Raw genomic sequence first — 22,731 nt, 5'->3', positions numbered from 1 at the left:
TCATACCGTTTAACAAAATGCAGGTCACGAGTTCTACCCCGCGGCCCGCATTTCTTCTCCGATATTTTACGCACTTGCCCTTGGATTTCACCCTACGTTTTAATTTTGCCCTTACCTTCCTTGCGGAGCTTCTGATTCATTTGTCCTAACCCATGTTTCCGGACACCATCTTCTTTTGGTATCACCTTTCTTTATATTCTCTTTAAAAAAATTTTGTTTCTTGTGGATTTGCATCGTATAGCAAATTTTTCATTCATATTTATGGTATCGTCGTTTAGCATATTTTTCATTCACGTACACACACTCTGAAGTGAGACAGTGAAATAGATAGCCTCAAAAAATACTTTGATGACATATTATGCATAACTACTGATATCCCTTGAGGCATATAATGAGAAAAAATTGTAACAAATGGAAATAGATCATCTTTGTCCTCATTTTTATGCTCACCGCTGAAAACATATGTAGTTGTGGTCTATTTTAGCATGCTCAAGCAAATCGAATTGTAAATGTTATGCTTATAAAAGCATATTTTTCAATCACACACACACACTCTGAAAGTAAGGTAGTGAAATAGATCACCTCAAAAAATTAATGTGATGACATATTATGCATTACTACTGATATCCCTTAGGGCATATAATGAGAAAATATTGTAAAAATGAACAACATATCATCTTTGTCATCATTTTTATGCTCACTGCTAGGAAACATATGTAGTTGTGGTCTATTTTCACATGCTCATGCAAATCAAATTGCAAATGGTTTGCTTAAAAACCATATTTTTCAATCACACACATACACACACACTCTGAGTGAGGCAGTGAAATAGATAACCACAAAAAATTACTACGATGGCATATTATGCACAGTTATTAATACCCCTTAGGGCATATAATGAGAAAATTTTGTAAGAAATGGCAACAGATCATCTTTGTCATCATTTCTATGCTCACTGCTAGGAAACATATGTAGATGTGGTCTATTTGCGATGCTCATGCAAACTGAATTTCATATGTTAGGCTTAGAAAATCATATTTTTCAATCACACGCACATTCACTGAAGTGAGACAATGAAATAAATAGCTTAAGAAAGTTATTGTGATGACATATTATGCATAGATACTAATATCTCTTAAGACATATTGTAATAAATGGCAACAAATCTTTGTCATCATTTTTATGCTCTCTGCAAGGAAACATATGTAGTTGTGGTATGTTTGTGCATGCTCATGCTAACTGAATTGCAAATGATAGGCTTAGAAAAACATATATTTTCAATCATACACACACTCTCTGAAGTAAGGCAGTGAAGTAGATAGCCTCAAAAAATTATTGTGATGACATATTATGCATATGTACCAATACCCTTGGGGCATATAATGAGAAAATATTATAAGAAAGGGCAACATATCATATTTGTCATCATTTTTATGCTCACTGCTAGGAAACATATGTAGTTGTGGTCTATTTGAGTCGTGTTTCGCGGCATTATTGAGGTGTTATTTGAGTGGTAACATAACATCATGATAAAACCTCAATAATTTCATAAAAAGACTACAATAATACAACAATAAGATCATTTAATGCATAGCTACTGATACCCCTTGGGGTGTATAATGAGAAAATATTATAAGAATGGGCAACAAACCATCTTTGTTATCAGTTTTATGCTCACTGCTAGTTGTAGCTATGAATTGTTTGAGCATGCAAACGAGAAAATATTGTAAGAAAATGAACTGTTTGAGCATGCAAACGAGAAAATATTGTAAGAAAGAGCAATAAACCATGTTTGTTATCATTTTTAGACTCACTGCTAGGAAACAATGTATATGTGGTCTGTCTAAGCATACTCATGAGTACATGTTTTTCAAAGCTTTTGATTAGACAATTACCGTGATAGCAAATTATGCATATTTATTGATACCTTTTGAGGCATATAATGAGAAAATATTGTGAGAAATAGCAGCATCATCTGTGTCATCATTTTTATACTCACTTCTAGGAAACATATGTAGTTGTGGATTGTCTGAGCATGATCAAGCGTACCAGTTTCAAATTTATGCTAAGAAAAATATTTTTGCAATCACACACACATTATTTGAAATAAATAATTACATAAGATAGCCCCAAAAAAATGTTGTGGTAGAATATTATGGATATCTAATATAATTTATTGCTCATACCACTTCCAAGAGACATATAAAGTTGGATTGCTTCAGCATGCTCTTATTTATGGATGTTTGTTTTTGCTATCATAGTAATAAATGGCTAAGACCAAAGAGCCTGATGCGCCCACATTGCGGGACAAAGAAACCAAAACAATTTTTTGTGCCCTTTGCCTCATTGACATTGACCTGAGAAATAGACCAACTGAAATTTTTTAACTGTTATAGTATTGGCCATAAAGCCAAGGATTGTCCCCTCAAAGTTTTAGGTCAATTACAAGTGACAATCACCCAGGAGAATAATTATAAGTATCAACACAAGAATAAGTGTTGGAAATCTAATAAAGGTCAATATCATAAGCATCATGTGAAGGGTTAAACAAAGCAGAATTATTTTCAATCTCCACAGTAGCCACAGTAAGTGATGGTGTCCCAACTGTAGTAGTCAAGTTCTCCTACATCACAAAAAAACACTACTAACAATACCCAAAGCCTCCTCTGATATATCAACATCATTCAACAATGCAGTATCAGACTCAACAATCTCAAGCTCCAAAACAAATTAGATAGGTGATTCCACTTCAACAATCTCAAGTCCTCCTACGTCACAATACCAACAATACTAACAATACCAAATACCCACAAAGCTCTTGATATGGTGAAATGTATTATCTTTATTTTAAAGCAATCAATAAGAGTATTGTTTGACTCTGGGGTATTTCATTCATTCATGTCAAATAAATTTACATCAATTTTTCATTGTAGTCACATTTATCAATTATTATGTCATATAACTCATCTGTTACTGTCGTTTGGTGCATTCATGGTTATGACATTATTATTAATAACATGCCTATGCATGTTGCACTCATAATATTTCCACCAATGAAGTTTGATGCAATATTGGGTATGGACAAGCTATCTACATATCATATTATTATAGATTAACAATTAAGGCTTACAAGTTAATCTCCAATAAGTTTTTTGGTTATCTATCTCATGTGATAGATTCCAACCAATTCAGTATTAAATAAGATATCTTTCCAATGGTTTGAGAATTATTTGATATAATTTCTAAAGATTATTTGGCTTAACAACGGATTGTAAGATTGAGTTCACTATAAACATACTTTTATGAACTACTCCAATTTCTAAAGCATCATATTAGATGGCCACTATTGAACTCTAGTAGCTCAAATTTAAATCATAAGAATTGTTTGATAAAGAATTTTTTTGACCCAACATTTCCCATTGAGGAGGATCATTTTTGTTTGTGAAAAAGAAAGATGGGAACATGAGATTGTGCATTGACTATAGAGAACTAAATAAGGTAATTATGAATAACAATTACCCACTGCCTCCTATAGATGATATGTTCGATCAACATTAAGGGTATTGTATGTTTTTCAAGATTGGTCTATGCTCTGGCTACCATCATATGAAGATCAATCAATGGTGGAGACATTCTGAAGATTGTATACTCATCTTGATATGAGCATTATGAAGTCTTGATGATGTCATTTAGTTTGAATAATACATCTATTGCCTTTATGGATTTGATAGATAGAGCCTTCAAATCTTACTTGAATTGATATGTCATTGTTTTCTTGGATGATATTTTGGTTTACTCAAAGAATGAAGAAAAACATGCTCAACATCTAAGAGTAACATTGAATACTCTTCAAGAGACCAAGCTTTATTTCAAATTCTCTATGTGTGAATTTTGGTTTTGAAAAATAGCATTTCTAAGGCATGTTGTTAGTAGAGCTGGAATTTATGTGGATCCTGTAAAGAATATGGAAATAATGGATTAGACAATATCGAACACTTATAAAGATTTATTTTTTCTTTGGTTTAGCTGGTTGTTATTGAAACTTTTTTGTAAGTTTTTTTTCTAATATTGTTGCATCTATATCAAGACTAACTCAAAAGGCTATTAAGTTTGAATGGTTTGATGCTCGTGGGCTGAGTTTTTTGAAACTTAAGAGTTATTTGGTGTTTGCCCTGATTATTACCATTATGTCAGTTCAACATATGCTTTTGTATCATGTTCGTGTTGCTTAGATGAGGGATGTAAACTTAATACAACTTAGAGAGCAATCTCATAATGAGCCAAAGCCTAAGTTCAATATTGATCAAGATGAAACTTTAAGATTTCAGGATTGTCTATGTGTTCTAGATCATTAAAGACTTCGACAAGAAATACTCTATGAGGTGCGCTCTACTTTGTATTGTGCTCATCCGAAAAGTATTAATATGTAATGAGACATCAATAAGTTGTTTTGGTGGTTGATTATGAAGATAGACATAGCTGAGTTTAAGACCAAATATTTTACCTGTCATATGGTTAAGGCGGAATATTAGAGACTTTGTTGTTTATTGCAGCCCCTTCCCATTCTAGAGTGAAAATTGGAGTAGATTGCAACAAATTTCATTGTTACCTTGCCGAAATCAAAGTAAGGATATGATGTTATTTAGGTTGTGGTTGATAAGCTAACTAAGCTTTTTTTTTTGTCAATCAAGCAGACTTAGTTAGTTGAGAACTTAGCCAAGATCTACATAGATAACAACATTCAGCTGCATGAAATTCTAATCATCATTGTATCAGATTAGCATGAAATATTTGCTTTCATACTATGGAAGCGAGTGTAAGAAGCTACAGGCACAAGATTGGACTTCAATGTTACATTTCATTATTAGATAAACATACAATTGAAGAGGAAAATACATACCTTAGAAAACTTTTTAATTTCGTGCATTTTGAACTTCAAATGTAGTTTGGGAGGATTATATTCCAGTGGTTGAGTTTGCTTATAATAGCAACTTTCATGCTCACATCGACAATAAGTCGTACGAGGAAATCTATGGCAGAAAGTGCATATCTCCCATGTTTTGGTTTGAGGTTGGTGAAAGAATTTGTACCTCAAATAGTTGATCGAGCAACAAAGAAGATTCGTAGGATTTGAGATTGACTAAGTGTTTCTAGGCTCATCAAAAAAAATAATTCAATCCCTAGCATAGGTTGCTTGAATTCAAGATTGGAGATTATGTTTTTTTCTAAAGATTTCACTTATACATGGAGTTACGAGATTTGGCCATATTGGAAAGCTTTGGTCTCGCTTCATTGGTTCTTTTGGGGTGATAAAAAATGTTGGCAAAGTTGCATATTATTTGGCTCTTCCTCCAAGGCTTATAGGAGTACACAATGGCTTCCACATCTCTCTACTTCGGTGTTACATGCATAATAACTTTCACATCATCAAGTACGAGTCGTTGGTGATTCAAGAAGACCTGAGTTATGAAAAAAGATAAGAGCACTTCTTGGAGCGTGAAGCTCAATAGGTTTGCAGCCCTTTACTCCTTTTCTCAGAGTCATTTTAAAAAAACTAGTAAGTGCAAAAATCAACTTGAGAGATTGAAGAAAAGATGATTATGAAGTACACCAAACTATTCCAAAGCTAAGATATGGATTTGTGGATCAAATTCACTTAAAGGGGATAGTCTGTAAGACCCAAAAATATTTCTTTTCTTTCTATGTTATTGAGCCACTAACAAAAATCTTGCATTTTTCTCTTCTTTTCGTCACTCCCACATAGCATGAATCACGTGATCAAACTTTGTCGCCTTCTAGATTCAAACACAACCTGCTTTCTTTTCCTTCAAATTTTCTTTTCTTCCGACCTCACCTCGCCACCTTAAGCCACAACCACATTTGCCCTATTTAAGAGCAAGGGCTAGGGCATCACAAAACCCTCTTGCCCAAGCCACCGATTCCTTGCAGATTTCCCCCTCTCTCTCTCCCCCCTCTTATTCGTTCTATTTGACCAAGCTGAAGTCAGAGGATCAACATGGCAGGAACAATAGATTTGGTTTTATGATTGACAAGGCATACTCTATGATTTCCCTCTCTCTCTCTCCCGCTCTTATTCGTTCTATTTGACCAAGCTGAAGTCAGGGATCAACATGGCAGGAACAATAGATTTAGTTTTATGATTGACAAGGCATACTCTATGATTTCCCGCATTTAAAACTCATCTAGTTTGAGTGAATTATAAATTAATCAAAAATAGATTTTCTAAGATATTACAAACTTCAAATGCAAATACTTTGCATTTGATATAATTCAAACCAAATATAAAAATATTTCAAAATTCACATATTTATTTCAAACCATCATAAAACACAACCCTCAAAGCAATAACAATATGCTGTAATTAATTATATAAGTTTTCTTTTATTATGTATAACCTTCAAGCGCAAAAAGCTTTTTTTCTCAATTCTTCCTCAAATAACCTCCACAGTTCCGCTCAAATAACCTCTGTTCCACTTTAATATTTTTTTGGTGTTATTTCGGGGTTATTGGGCAATAACCTCTGTTCCACTTTAATATTTTTTTGGTGTTATTTCGGGGTTATTGGGGAGTTTTTGGGAGGTTATTGGGCTATTAACTCCAATAACGTCGCAATAATCCTCCAATAACCCCCAAATAACACCCAATAACACTGCTAGGTGAACAGCTCCAATAACTTTCGTTGTTTCACTTTAATATTTTTTGAGGTGGGCCTAGTGTAGCACACGTATTGGAGTCCACGTGCAGAGCTGCATTCAGACTCCTTGTGAAAACTTTTCTCCCAACCGAGAGCTCAGTAGGGAGCGTCCTCAGCAGCAAAGTTAGGTCCCAAAGAAGTTGCAAAAAAATATCTTCATCTATTTTTATCCAAAGCCATTTAACAGTTATTACTTCAGAAAATATGTCAATAGAACCCACCTTATGAGCCTATCATCTTCACTCTAATGACTACAGTTTGCTATTAAAAAAAAACAAGGAAGATTTACATACACAACTCAATTCCTGTAAATTTACATATCTAACAACTAAACTTTAATTTTTACATACATGCCACCTTACCCACCCATGTATGAAAAAGGTTTACTTCACTTATTAAAAGTTAATATTAAGGTACTTTTATGTAATATGAAAGATTTAGGCCCTATAAATATAAAAAGTAATGTTTAGGAGTTAGATTAAGAATTATGTGGTATGAAAAAAATGGAAGATTTGCATACATATCACTCAATTCCTATGTATATTTACATATCTACACCCCACCTTATCCATGCATGAAAAGGTATACTTCACTTTTTAAAATTTATAACAGTGGTGCATTTTTATGTAATATGAAAGAATTGGGCGGTACAACTATAAAAAAAAGTCTGTGATATGTAAATACATAAGAATTGGGTTGAACATATGTAAATGCCGCTAAAAAAAACTTAGTTTGATGTCCAAGCACCTAATCTAAACTGGAATACGAGGAAACTCCACAGAACCAATGACAACCATAATTCTAGAGATACAAAAAAGCATAATCATGTAATTTTGCTTTGTTCATATCGATACAGCGAGTTCGTAAATCTAGATGTAAAGCTACAAATACAACATAGAGCCAATTATTGTTGATAAACAGCATTTGGCACTTTAGCAAACCCTGTAATCCTCAGTTTCAGCCCAAAAAACTTCAGAAGAAAGTAGTTGTGGATGTCTGTAAGTCTGCTAAAAGACAACCTCATTTTAAAGTAGCCCCGGAGTTGTAATCACATCACCAGTTGGGCTCTTCTCAGTGCCATCACATCCTCTGAAATAGGTTTGGAGCTCCTCCAGTCACAGGATAGCACAAACCGACAACCATCTTTGCACTTTTTCATATACAATGCTTCTCATCAAAACCTTCAGCTGTAAGCAAACCCATTATAAGGCGCTTAATTCTCTCAGCACCTGGCCCAGGTCTGAGGTCTTTCACACTCGACGCAAAGTAAATCGAATCATTCGTGCCATTCACACGATCGAACCACCCTCCATGCACGAACCCATCCACCGCATCGCGACTCAGTAGCTCCTTATCAATCTTGTCAAGCACAGGATCGTCCCTCGGAAATTTCCTCGCAAAGGGAGCATTGCTTAGGACCATTTGAGAGAAGTCGTCGGTGGTAAGGAAATGTGGGTGCTGTTTTGGAGGATTGTCCCACGAAATATAATGCAGGTCGTGGTTGACAGTCGTGTTGCGAAAGTTCGGTGCATTACAAATGACGGTGTGAAAATAGCCTTCAGGGGATGAGAGGAAATTTGCGTAGTACATCAGAACGGTACGAGGAAGATTGTCCCATCCCCATATGCAGAACTCAATGAACTGATGGGAAAGCATCATCCAAGCAGAACCTGATGATAAAAAGGAAAGGACGATTTTATGATTTGGCTGATCCTCCAGTTCGAATTATGAGATTGCGCGGAAAGAACCCTCAACATGATTTAAAGAGTAAATAAATTATTTGCTGGCCGAAAGAATAGAATGACCTTATCTGCATGTTACAAATTGATAAATTATCAATGGGGACATACCATTTCAGATGGACACTACAATTCTTCTCCATATTGGCAGCCTTATTCTTATTTATTCAAATTTCTAACACCAAAACTTTTATAAAGTACTGCTGAGACTTAAAGGAAAATTTTATAAGAGGGTGGTGAGACCTGTGATGCTTTATGGCGCAGAATCTTGGCCTTTTAAAGAGAGGAATAAAACAAAGTTAAGTGTTGCTGAGGTGCAAATGCTTAGGTGGACCGTGGATTGAGTGGCTTGAAACTTGGAGACAAAATGCGAAATAAATCTATCCGTGAAAGGGTTGTTGTAGCTTCAATTGCATATAATATTAGAGAGAATCGTCTTAGATGGTTTGGTCACATTAATGGTCAAACATCTGATGATATGTAAATACCCCTGTAGCTTATGCCCCTTGTGCATGGATGCATATATAGGGAAAAGAAAAAGTGGTGCGTATGATTCAAGTGAGGTGAGATGCTATCGAGACACGTGGAGTGCACGCTTCCAACTGTGGGTGGCAAGAGGGATATACATGAAAAACTTGAAGCATCAGCATTTCTTGCAAAATATGCACAAGCAAGACAACAAGAAATTGCATCACTAATCTATCTGTTTGGATGTTCATCCATGGCAGTAGGTTTCGCACAGTTATGTTCATATTCAATGAAGATCTAATCGAGAAAGTATGGAAAGCGCACAAAAAATCCAAATGAATCGTTGCAAATAAAAATAAACAGAACTGAAATTGTTCCAAATTTTACTTCTTTTGAGCCCAGACATAGTTTAAGTTTGAGAGCTATAGCAATTTGTTGAGACCAGAAATCCAGTTGATAGAACATCAAATATGTTTACAACATAAACACGCCCACATTTTACGACTTCATCTGATCCTACACCCGAGGTTTGATGCAACAGAAGTCATTTTAACTCCACATTACCCTCAACCCTAAACCCCAATGCGACAAAACCGAGAGGCATTAAAACAAAGCAAACAATATCTCATTGAAAGACAGTTCAAACTGTTACAGCACTTATTTGTATGCCATTCATGGATGATAAATTAGTGCTTCAGTCCCAAATGGTTAAGACCTGTACACAAAGACTATTGGCACAGCATATGCTGCGAGCATACCGTATTAGGCACAATAGTATTTGGTACAAAGAGTTCGCATCAGATTACAGTAAGTTTAAGTATGGCAAAATAGCCACGGATGGCTAAATACACAACAATTATGGAGTCCCATCGCTTTACCGAACTCAAACTATCCGTAGTATGTTCTAGTAAAGCTAATATAAACTGAAGGACAAAAGTCATGTAGTTCATAAAATATAATATTGTAATGTTATCTGCCTAGAGGAAACTTCTATAAGCACGTAAAAATTTATTTTAGTTTCAAATGTTTAAATGAAAGAATAAGAAGACGTAAAAATTTCTTTTAGTTTCAAATGTTTAAATGAAAGAATAAGAAGGGATAAAAGCCATAAATACCAAATGTGTTTCTATAAAGAAAATATTCTCGTAGCATGGAGTAGAGAGTAAGCAAAGAAATGCGAAAATAAAAAAGTGAAAAATGTAAAGATAAAAATGAATCCAAAAATAGAGTGGCTGGTAGCTTCGAGAAATTTTTACACAAAAGGCCTAACCAAAACAAACAAGCAAGACACGTTGAGATGCCTGAAAAATTATTGGTGCAAAGTTTGTTACTTTTTTTCAGTCTAAAGTACATACAAAACAGCTTTTCTTTTAGTTGAAAAATAAGCAAAAAAGCTTTTGTAGATCGTCTATGAGCTAGAAGCTTGGTAATTTCCATGCAGTTCATGAAAATACTCTAGTCCCCTAACAAAAATTTTACGCAATTTAGAGTGAGAAGATTGCAATTCTGTAACTACACCATTAATCACAATGTAAAAAAATGCATATTTATGGGTATTAAGAAGCATGAGTGTACGGATATTTAGAAAACCAAATAAATTTTGCTTGACAGGAAGCAATCACGAGTGAGAGAATTCATCATCTTTTTCTTTCACCCAGTTAACAGCCAACCACGAGCTTAGATGAAGTTTTTCAATCTTGCGCAAGTTGATTTTAGAAGAAAGCCTAAGTGAACATCAGCATATGACCAAAAATGCAACAAAATTCATAAAAAAAAATTAGCAAATTTTACTCGACATTTTTCACTGAAAACTCTCCTGGGGCAGCCTTTAATCTCACCAATAGTGCAAAATACGAGTTAATTATACTTTATGTGTAAAGGGCCCAAAGACAATATACCCAACACTTTAAACCTGGTCCAAAACCACAATACCACAAAAACCTTTAAGCTTAATTAGTGTAGCATCTCAGATATGATAGTTTTCACAGCTGGTGACAGATATGGTTACGATCTAGCGCATTTCTATGTTCAGAGGAACTAATGCTACCAAAATACAATAACTTTTGAGAAGATAACCAGGAAATGGGGATTCTTAAGCATTGTTCTTTATACTTTTCATTACTATTATCAGCATTGTGAGTGCATTATGCTTATGTGGAAATGCTATAAAGGCGTGGTTATATTATGAATCTATTGTGGTAAATATACATTTGTTCTCCCTAGATAGTTTCATTTATTTTTTTCATAATGTATTCATTTGTAAAGCCTATTAATAGTCTTATTATTCAATGAATAAAATCATCTAACTCTTCCCACAATATGGCATAAAGGCTATGTTTGCCACTCACATACACATGTATCACAATCGCTAACAATTGTCTTTCCCACGGTCACCCTCATGCCTGCAAACCAGCACCACCTTCAAATTGCATTGATTGCCTTTCACATTGCTTGCCTCCCTTGTTTTGATCGTGCATATTATTTTCCTTGCGGTGCATGGAATTTCTCCCATGCCTCAAGTACTACACTTTCTTCACAATTTGATCAATGCACACCCTCGCTCTCTCAATTGCTTCTTCTCATCCATCACCTCCCACAAACACTACTTGCCTTTCGCTATTACTCGCACGACAATCACTATCCCGCATGCAAGTGCTTGCCCAGCATTCCGCTTGCAATGCCACTGGCCTTGTTGTGTCTCATCATGCAAACATATATACCAAGCTCCCCTACAGAATTAACATCTCATATACCTACTCAGATCCACGTAATTGCTTGCTACCATCCTCTCTCCATGTTGTTGAGCTATTCTGTTGATGCCATAAGCTATACACCGCCCATAATATCACATGCATGCCCTCTATTGTGTATGCTCACCCTCCTGATTTACAATATAGGCATCCTAGTTGTTATAATCTTACCTCCTACCCATGTCAGTGCCTACTTTCAATCTCGTAACCTATCCCCACAACATGAAGAATCAAGGGCTGAACTCTTCATCTCTATGATTAGAGCTTCTTCTAAATTGTGTTCCTCTTCTAACAGTATAATCATTTCTATTTTTGCTCTTCTTGTGTCAAAAGTCATATCTACCATTGGCACCACTTAGAGTTAAATGGTGGTTTTCATCATATAAATCTCTTTAACATGTGCTTTGCATTACAGTGACAACAATCATCCTCATGAGCACTTTTGAGAAAAATACTATTATCTTTTGATTATATATCATGCAGTATTCACAAGTAACTATTGCTTATTGCCCTCTTCTTGTTCTGGCTTTGTAATCATCCCTAGAGGTGAATATGTGTTCATGTTTTTACATTTAGGAGCATCTTCCCACATGACAGGCAATAGTCAATTACTTTCTTCGCATGTCTTATTTGCAATCTATCATCATGGCTAATGACTCATCCTCGATTTTGAAAAAGGCACCATGCATCCTTCATAAAACCATATTCTTATGGATGTGTTATATATGCCAAAATTTTAAGTGATATACTATGAATATTATCTTACTATCACCTACAATTGTCTGTAAGATTTTATCCAAACCATTATTTTTACAGGACTCAACTTTGACAATTATTCTATCATCCCCAAAGCTATTACTCATTATCATTGGCGCTATTGATTGAACCATCCTCCTTGTGCTTGACTTTAGGAATTTGTCACTTTCCTTCATTCAAAATTTGAATGTTCTGCTTCTAAATTAGGTGAATATCATCATCTGTCATTCCCAACATTTACAACCAATCTTTGTCTCCTTCTGAATTAATTCACTATGATATTTAGGGTTTTGAGCCTATTTTGGCTCGCTTAGTGTTTTAATAATAGTAGCAGTTATTGAGGTGCATTCTTAAATTATTTGGGTAAATTTGAGAAAATATCGATTAGTTAACCATTTTTTCAAGTTATATCAAAATATTAAAGTTCAAATTTCTACTTTCATCAAAATTTTAGGCATTATAATGCTTGAAAATACATGGAAACCCAATGTCATAAATTTTGCTTAAATGTTGCTTTCTTCAGCAAACTACAAATCCTTTTATGTCTCAGTAGAATAAAATTACAGAACATAAAAATTAACATCTCTTAAATGTTGACAGGACACTTTATTTCACATAAATGTCCCTCACTAGTTTAAGGGAAATGCGATATTATTTGTAATCTTATTAATCCTATCCCTTTAAACTTTTCAAAGACTAATCATAGAACAAAATTCTTTTATTTTTTTTTATTTATTTATTTTTTCTCCCACTCCATAGGTGTTGGGCTGTTTTTTCCTTATTCATGGTTTCCATCCGCATAATAAACGCTTCCTTTCCAACTTATATATTTCTTAGAAACTCCCAAACTCAACAAGGGTATAAACATTATGATGCCCTTACCAAGTAATTGTACATTTAAGCTGCCATCACTAGGGTTGTCAAAAAAGCTCGTTGTTCGCGAACAATTCGTGTTCGGTTCGTGAGAGAGTTCGTGTTCGATTCGTTCGATAAGCAAACGAGATGAACACGAACAAATTTTTCATTTGGTTTGTTAAACAAACTAAACACGAATAGTAATGTGTTTGATTCGTTATTGTTCAAAATATTAAATAATTTAAAATAGTTATATATAAAAAAATTAAGATATTTAAAAAATAATTATATATTATAAAATTTTATATTTAAATAATTAAATCCTACAAATTATAATATATAATAAATTAATAATAATAATAATAATAATATATTAGTATTAGTTATACTAATATAAATATTATAATATTTTAATTAATATACTATACTATATAATAAAAGAAAACCCTAAAAGCCTTATTCTAAAAACCCTACTCGCCTCGCCTCCCCGTTCCCCTCTCAAACAGTCGAAGTTCGACCGCATCTCCCTCTTCCGAGCCTTCTCCTTCTCCTCTCAAAATCATGAAAAGTTTTCGCCCCGACTGCGAGAGTTTAGGGTTTGTCGTCTTTCTAATCTCTACTCCTATTTATCTTCAAGTCGGCTACGGTTTGTCTCCATGCCTGCTTGGTACTATTGCTTATTTGCTTAGTTGCTCGATATTATTGCTTGGTTGATTTTAAGGCTACAGAGCTGTCATCTCTGATCTCTGAGCATAATTTCCTTAATATTTCATATTTATCTTCAGATTTGTCTCTCAGTATAAAATTTCTTAAATTTTTTTTCAGATTTATTTAGTTTTCGATTTACTAAAACCTAATTTTTGAAGCTTTTGGGAGTGAGATCTTCATTTGGTTTGTTAAACGAACTAAACACGAATAGTAATGTGTTTGATTCGTTATTGTTCAAAATATTAAATAATTTAAAATAGTTATATATAAAAAAATTTTCAGATTTATTTAGTTTTTTATTTACTGAAACCTAATTTTTGAAGCTTTTGGGAGTGAGATCTTGCATATTGCCTCAATATCAAAATTTATTATGGTGTCATCCTTAATATTATGGTTTAGTAAAAAATGCCACTTTTTTTAACTTTTGTATAAGCCAAATACTACTGTTTTGCACCTTTTAACTCTTTTGGGCATTTGACTATTTGTGTTGCCAGCGCGGTTGGTATGGATTAGTGCAATGATAGAACTATCATCGATGAATTGGTTGTTGCACAGAGTAACCATACTTCGAGAACATTGTTGCTCTTGTGAGTTTTTTTTTTTTATATGATAGAGATTGCAGCATGTGCCAATGGTTCGGAACTGGTTGAATTTTTTTCTGATGTTTGTTAGCTATACCAAGCACTAAATGTGTCAACTTGTTTTAAAATTTTAATTGTTAATGATGGTTGGGAACTGGATGGATTTTTTTTATGTGTCCAAATTGAATGTCTCATTTGACATTTTTAATTTAAGATTGCTATAGTCCAACTTATTTTATATCTCCTTCATTAATGTCAGAAGGTTTGAAAATAAATTTCATTGGAATAACTTGTTTATTTCCTGTGCCTTTGAGGGTAAAAGGTTTGAAAATAAATTTCATTCGAATAACTTGTTTATTTCCTGTGCCTTTGAGGGTAATCTATGCCTCCATGTGTCAAACTGTCGATGGTTTGATAATAACAACATATAAGTAGAGAGAATAGTCATGCCATTGCAAGGTATTTTGAGTTTTTGGTATCTATGCGGTTGAAATTTGCAGGCTTAAATGCTTTGACGCGCATGTCTTCCGATATCATCTCCTGCTTGCAAATTAGGGCATGTTTGGGGCAGCTTATTTGGTGCGATGACGTTTTGAAAACACACATGACCTGTTTGGGTAAACTGCATTTTGACAGCTTATGTGTTTTCAAAACGCTGAAAATAACGTTTTCACACCACACCTATCTAGGTGCGGTTGCAGCTTTTGGACAACGGTTTGACTTTTTCAAAAAATTAAAAATTTGTAATAGCCATTGTACCTAACTTATCAGCAGATTATTTTTAATCAGTTTATCAACAGATTATTCAATAAGCTGCAGCTGCCCCAAACAGACCCATAAGCTCATTGTCAGAAAACTACTTCTTTCAGTTTATGACTTTGTTGTTGTTGGTGATGGAGCGGTTTTAATGTTGTACATTATTGATTTTCTTGGCTTCTTCATTTGGTTGATGTGGTGATGAAGTTGACATTCTTACCAAGTTGATATTCTGAAATCTTATTCTAGATTTTAGATTTATTGTTGGAAATGCTGGAGTGGTTTATCTCTTGGGCCTTTATGCTGGGGAGCTATAAGGTTGAGGCAATATGTAATTAGCCTAGTTTAAAATTGGATATTGCATGCATAAGGCCTCATTGCAAAATATGTCAGATAACAAGTGGAGAAAAAAAAAACTTAATATGCGATTGTTTTGGCTTTTTTGGGGCTTTGGCTATTGACTTCTAATTGTTGGCTATTGACTATTATTTGTTCTGTTGTGGTTATTATTTAATTAGAGCCTTCAATCTATTTCCACAAAAATAATCCTGAAATTTATTTTTTTGGGAAAATTTGAGCAAATTTAATTAATGCCTTGAATTTCATTTTTCATATATTTTTTGGTGGCTTACTTTGGTACAACTTGCCTTTTATGAGAATCTTGTTGTTGGCCTTTGGCTCACTTATTGGGACTGCTGTATTTAGGACTGTGCAATGCTTTTTTTTTTTTTCTTACATGTCCTAGGGGTGGGTAATTTCTATCTGCTTTCCTCATTAAGTATCAATGAAGAAGAAGAAAAGCATTTTTTTTTTTTGCTGCTTATCTTCTCTAGCTTCCCAATCATTATTTGATTCTGAAAACAACTAAAACTGTCATGATAGTCCTTATTTGGCAATACTATTCTATTTGATATTCTTTATTATCATTTTAATTTATCTCCCTTTAAAAGTGTCTATGGACTAAGTTGACATTAGATGTGTCATTAGCACTGTTGCTATCACAAGGTGAGTAATCAATGGCTGTTTTCAAAAATAAGAGGTGGGCTTTATGAACTTATTTTCCATCGATTGTTTTAGCACATAAAGCTCATTCGAAGTAGATCTTCATAACATAAAATCAAATAAGTTCTGTGTTCCAAAATTTTGTCATATAATGTATTGAGTTTTATTCTTCTATAATTTTGTAATTCATAATATATTGTATCATTAGCTTTACCTGTATTTTTTGGGTCCATCTTAAGAAGTTTTGCCAAATTTCTGTGTGTAAACTAAGCTCAATACATTTAAGTGACTAGTAGTTTACCATAACTTATGCTGTTATACATGGAACAAATGGAAAACGAGGGCTCATAAAATTCTGAAAACCAATGTGAGTTAACGCTAATAATGATGTTCATCACCTATTTATCTATTCTGTGGTTTTCTGTACCATAACAATGTCTCAAGTGTCAACAAGATATTTAATCCACATACACTGATTTTTTTTTAACTTTCCGAATGGTGAATATCAAGGCACAAATTCTATTTTTGTTATTTATTTTGATTTGCTTAAGCTTTGATTCATATGTTACGAGGGAGTTTAAGATGAGGATATATATAAGCAGTTCTTTGAGCACATTCCAGCAGGTAGTTTTATTTGACTAAAATTTGATTTTTATGTATGCTCGGGTCACTCAAATGTGAAAATGGATTGTTGTGATTCATCTTTAGCTCGCTCAAAACCCTTTGGATTCCAAAATAAAATCCAGAGAGCAAATAAAATAAGATTAATCCTTAAATAACTTTGGGAAATTTACATTTATGCCACACATTTCTTATGTATTTACATATCTAACGCCTTAAGTTTTAATATTCACATTTATGATACTTTGGTATTATAAACCAATTCATGAAAAATGTGTGCTTTACTTTTAAGAAGATGGTAATAGTGGTATTTTTTTTATATGATGTTAAGGATTTAAGTGGTATTTATGTAAATATTAAAGTTTAGGTGTTAAAAACGTAAATACATGAGAATTGTGTTGGCATGTATGTAAATGCCCCAATATTTTTTTATGCTTGGTGCTCATTTTTTGTGTGTTATTTTGATTTGCTACAGATGTGGATATCTAAGGCTGAATATGACGAATCCGGTCCGGCTATCTTTTTGGTTTGGGAGTTCTATGGATCTTGTCTGATGCAATTCATATGGGGATGACGAAAGACAAAATTTAAAGGTTATATTTCTGTTTTTCTGCACTATGGTGGGGAAAGGTCTAGTGATTTAAGAGAGATCAATGGTACCTATCTTTGCAGTTGATGCAGAAGGCCTAATAAATTGTTGGAGTTTGTTTTGTCAATAATTTTGCATCGGTTTGGATGTAAATCATGTAATGATTAAAAGAGTTATTTATCCAATCTTCAATTGGTCATCATTAATGTCATTAGAATTTTATAAAGGATTATTTTCTTTAATATTTGGATGTAATGATAAAAAGAATGCTTTTGTTGAAGTTCTAATTCAGTTTTCTTTAATATTTGGATGTAATGATAAAAGAATGCTTTTGTTGAAGTTCTAATTCAGTTTTAAATGTTATTTACTACTTTTGAAAAATTGAGAATTAATAATTAAATTGTTGTCTCTTTACCAAAACAAATAATGCAAACACATCTTAATATTTTCGAACAATTCAAACATTTCGAACATTTTGAACAAATCGAACAATTAGAATAATTCGAACAATTCAAATATTTCGAACAATTCGAACATATTTCGAGCAAATCGAACCGAACACGAACAACACCTTTAACAAACAATTTCAAACACGAGCCTATTTGAAACACAATTAATTTCAAACAAACAAACACGAACACGAGCTTTGTTTGTTCGTGTTCGGTTCGTTTACACCCCTAGTCATCACCATTCATGCACCATTCATGAGAATATCCATTTAATATCCATTTCTTTCCTACCACCGTTTCTAAACCAATATCATTTGATCCTCTTCTTCTAGTTGCTTCACACGCTCCTTGTCATGCTCTATAAGGTTAACTCCACAAGACCTTGACCAACTTCTCCTACAACACCTCATATCATCCAATCTACTTCAACTAATGATTCCTCTGGCACTATGCCTTTAGATTTTGACCTTTTTATTAAACTAAGACAAGAGAAATGATAAACTATAATCATCTATTCATTCTTTTATGATATTTGACCATATCAACCCATATCATATCATCATTTTGTCATGTCTTTGTTCATTGTATCTATTCTCAAGACATATCTAGAAGTATTGCAATATGCTTTATTAAAACGGACCGTGGATGTTGAGAAAGAAATTTTTCATAGTCAACAAAAATGTAAATTGGTTGGCCATCCCTCGGTATTCCAAAAAACCACTATGTTTAGTATGTTGAAAACAAAAAAATTAATTTTTTGGCATGGCCTTTTTGTGAGAGGAAATCTAGACACATAGAAGAGAAAAAAGCAAGCCATTCTACCCAAATCAAATGCTGAAGAAGAATACAAAGCTCTGGCTCATTCTACATATGAAATGAAGTGTGTGAAGGCTCTAATAGAAGAATTCTATTTTCCAATAAGGCAATAACTGATCATGTGATTCTCTATGGTGACAATTATGCAACTATATACGGTGCCAACAATCGCATGTTTCATCAAAGAATGAAGCACATGGAGGTTGATTCTCTTCATACAAGATATGCTTTTGAAGAAGATTCTTAATCCTCACATTTCCAATTCAAAACAAGCGTCGGATAACTTCACCAAATGTTAGGGTTCTCGCACATTTTTTCGCTTATATGAGAAGCTAAAGCTAACATACATATATGCTTCAGCATGAAAGGGAGTGTTAATATAAGATGCATATTTGAAAATAATATTATTCAGAAAACATCATATTTGAAGTGTATATATTTTAGGAAAGTCCAAGTTTATTGTCTTTTAATACTTTCATCTTGTACGCCCATAAATAGCCTTTGCTGTTTAGTAAATAAATCATCAAATTTTATTTAAAAAAATGTACATTAGCAAACAGGTGATGGCCAATGTATCCAGAAATATTTACGTTTTGCTGTTGGATTGATATTCTTCAGATAGCACATTAATTGGACTTTAGATCAGAAGCAAGTATTTTATATGTTTCAAATGAATATTGATGACTATCATGTGTAAACCATTGATAAGTAAGCTGAATCAGAAAGAAAAAAGGAACTTTCATAATTCAAGTAACATGCCAATAGGGCTGACATAAGAGCCAAGTCTCTCCCATGGAAGCATCGACTACAATAAACAATAAAAGTAAACAATAAACTCTGAAGAGAACTATTTGCATATGACGCCATGTTGTAGGCTTAGAATAAAGAAGTGCAAATAAAAATTAAATGGAAACTTCACCTGTAAAGAGCTTGTATGCAGTGGCAACGCTTCTTTTCTCAGTAATCCAAAAGACATCTGATTTGTGCAAACTGTAGAGACCAGGATCAATTATTACAGGCTTGGCTCTCTGGTACCTGTTCAACAAAAATCAATCAACTTACTCTTAGAAGGTATAACTGCATGTTATTGGGGATAAAAAAGAAAGAGTAAAAAATTTCAATGTCACTTGCGGGAGTTTAACAGATACTATAAACATGGGGGGGAAAAAAAATTAAAGCCATAAAGATTATCTTACTCTTTCCATCCAATGTCACTTGTATGCTCAATAAAATTCAGTTGCCGTGGTAAGCTTGACAACGTGTAGAGCAGATCTGGAAGCAAAGTAGAGACAGATCTTCTCAGTAAAAGGTTCATAAGTCAAAGGCATCAATCAAATTCAAGACCTCTGACAAATAAGAAACAAAAACGAATTGGATTAAATAATCTCCAGTTCATGTAGTTGACCCAAAACATGTGTAAACATGCCAAGCATGACGAGCTGCTAAACTTTTTGCTAGATGCTTGGAGTAATAAGGAACTTCTTTCTCAATCTAATTCACAGGTTAAGTGTATCCTCCAAGAACAGAAACCAAATCCATTACTAAAAAGAAAGAGCATGAACATCGAAACCCAATTCCATCCTAAACCAACGCTCCAGACAAGTTCAGCTAGCACGCATCCCACCAAACCATAATCCTAAAAAAGACCGACTAGCTAGCAATAATTCCCTCAAAATAAGAAAGAGTTGAACTGAACCTGCCCCACCACAACAGTAAAAGAAGAAAGCTCTCAAATTTGGGAATCTCTCAAAACAAAAAAAAAAGCAACTGCAAACTTACAAGAACAAAAAAGTAAACCCTCACCGTCCTGCGTAACAAGGGGGTAGTCAGAGGCACTCAGGTTAATAAACCAATCCCAATCTCCCCCCTCCTTTAGAAGTATCGCAGCAGCGTGAAGCGTATTCGCCACCATCGTCGGTCCCCTGTACGTCACCAAATTCGCCCGCTCAATCACTCTCACATTCCCAACCCGCGAATAGATCCGATCATCCCTAACAGCAACAACAAGCTCCATCCTCTCGACCGGCGAAGCTTCGAGATCAAGATGCACAACATATCTATTTGCCGGATGATACAGCGCCTTTAAAGTCCGTCTCAAGCTCCCGCCGTCACCGGCCGAGCCAGATATAAGGTAAGCTAGGCGAGGCACAGCGTTCGCTGGTCTAGACAAAAGCGGCGGCAACTGAAGCTTAGACTCGACGAATAGGGCGTTCCCACCATGGAAGCTGGAGCGGATCTGGGAAAGAGACAGAAACAGCAGAGTACGATGCGAGAATGACGGTGAGGAAGAGAAGAGAGCAACGGATATAAGGAGGGAGCAGAGAAGAAGAGAGGCGAGGAGTGGAACAAGCCAACGCCGCTGCTGCGGCGCTGGCTTCGTCTCCATGGACGCTAGCAGCCTTGTTTTGGCGCGGCGGCGGGTGATCACGCCGCCGGCGAGGGTTTCTTGGCTTCAGCTTTGCTGCGAGAGAGAGAGAGGAGAAATCAAAGGGAAATTTCAGTCGTGTTCAGCAATTGAAGAGGGAGAAGAGAAAAGTGGACACGCGTTCACTTATGGTTGGTGTAAGTACATCGAACCTTACATATTATTAATGGCTGCTTGCGTCGATCATTTTCTTCGGTTCACCTACAAAACAAAATAATTTCTTTAGATTATAATAATGATGTAGCATTCTACAGCTGATATATTATAATTTAGGTGTGGCGTTGGTCTTATGATCTATTTAAATGTTTATTTAAATCTTACTTCTAGCATTAGTCGTCGTTGATTATTATTATATATATATTTATTTATTTATTTATTTATTTATACTTTAAAAATAAATAAAAAACATTTTATTAGTTTTTTACATTAGGAGTTAAATTGACATTTCAAAATTGTACATGTGAAATATGGTTGCATAAATCTTAAGGAGATTTAATAGGTTGCACGAAGAAAGCAACAAAAGGTCGAGCAATTAAGTAACACTCCAGTAGGCCGAACTTTGAGCCGACTGAGTGTTGTCAGATCTAACCAAAGAGCGTCATGAACCGATATTGATAATAATCTAACTTACACAAATGATATTCGCCAAAACAACAGCCGCTTAACAATTGCTCTTCTTATATAGATTCATCGAAAAAAGATAGGCTGCCGAGCAGATTGTGGTAATGTGTCATTGTCTAATGTAATAATCCTCCCAGAGGATAATGAGTCTTCATGATTGATTCCTCAGAAAAAGGCGGTCGAAGATAGTATAGTTGGTCGAATGATTTTTTGGCCGATCAAATAAATATCGTATGTCTAAGCCATACAGTTATAACTATGAAACAATGCCTAAGACAATTATAGATACAAAACGACTCCAGCAGCAATTACAAGGTCAAAATATATCCAATTCGATTATAAAAATGAAAAAGCGTGATAACTCATAAATATTTTTAACATTCCCATTGAATGATGTACAATTATGTAATTTACATGACACTTTCCTATGACTTAGTCATTCATATAGAAAAGACAACTGTATTTATTCACACAAAATTTATTCTATTTGTGTTTGTATTTCTCTGCTCCTTTTTTTTCCAATTTTGTTCACCGTCCAAATTCATTGGGGTGACCCGAAGAATATTTTGGGATTCGACAAAAATATAATAATTTTTTTTATTTTTTTCCTAAAGTGCCGAAAAGTTCTATTTATAGAACAATGTTAATATATAAACTAATTCAGAAATATTATATAAATTAAAAAATTTTGTATTAGCAGCAATCCACTTAAAGCAATTTTAATTTTATGATATTTAGATTACATTATTCATATCTTGTGATAATATTTAAATGTTTAAATTCAAAATAACTCTAACATTTCGAAAATGCTTTTTTTATTTATTTTAGTGGCACTAAATGTATGTAAATATATAAATATAAATATAAATATATATATATA

The 22,731-nt window shown here is 34.1% G+C and overlaps 1 protein-coding gene across 1 annotated transcript; it reads right to left on the bottom strand.

The window, feature by feature from the left end:
* Positions 1–7,514: 7,514 nt before the first annotated feature.
* LOC110024093 (beta-glucuronosyltransferase GlcAT14A-like) lies at positions 7,515–21,356 on the bottom strand. The gene is made up of 4 exons (XM_020723837.1): positions 20,609–21,356; positions 20,002–20,077; positions 19,725–19,840; positions 7,515–8,385 (listed from the first exon to the last, which is right to left on the bottom strand). Exons 1-4 carry the CDS (start codon positions 21,189–21,191, stop codon positions 7,871–7,873), a joined length of 1,290 nt encoding a protein of 429 aa, XP_020579496.1. The 5' UTR covers positions 21,192–21,356; the 3' UTR covers positions 7,515–7,870.
* Positions 21,357–22,731: the final 1,375 nt, after the last annotated feature.

This window comes from Phalaenopsis equestris, unplaced genomic scaffold (genome assembly GCF_001263595.1).
Source record: "Phalaenopsis equestris unplaced genomic scaffold, ASM126359v1 Scaffold000246, whole genome shotgun sequence".
NCBI lineage: Eukaryota > Viridiplantae > Streptophyta > Magnoliopsida > Asparagales > Orchidaceae > Phalaenopsis > Phalaenopsis equestris.
The sequence above is the reverse complement of the archived record's forward strand: the minus strand, read 5'-3'. Positions and strand labels throughout refer to the sequence as shown.

What these genes read in the sequence shown, in the direction of transcription:
- LOC110024093 (XM_020723837.1), bottom strand. Translation starts at nt 21,191, where the DNA reads ATGGAGACGAAGCCAGCGCCGCAGCAGCGGCGTTGGCTTGTTCCACTC. An exon ending in CCCCCTTGTTACGCAGGACG is followed by an intron (nt 20,078 to 20,608) that starts GTGAGGGTTTAC and finishes CTTTGCTTCCAG; the next exon opens with ATCTGCTCTACACGTTGTCA. An exon ending in AGTGACATTGGATGGAAAGA is followed by an intron (nt 19,841 to 20,001) that starts GTAAGATAATCT and finishes TTTGTTGAACAG; the next exon opens with GTACCAGAGAGCCAAGCCTG.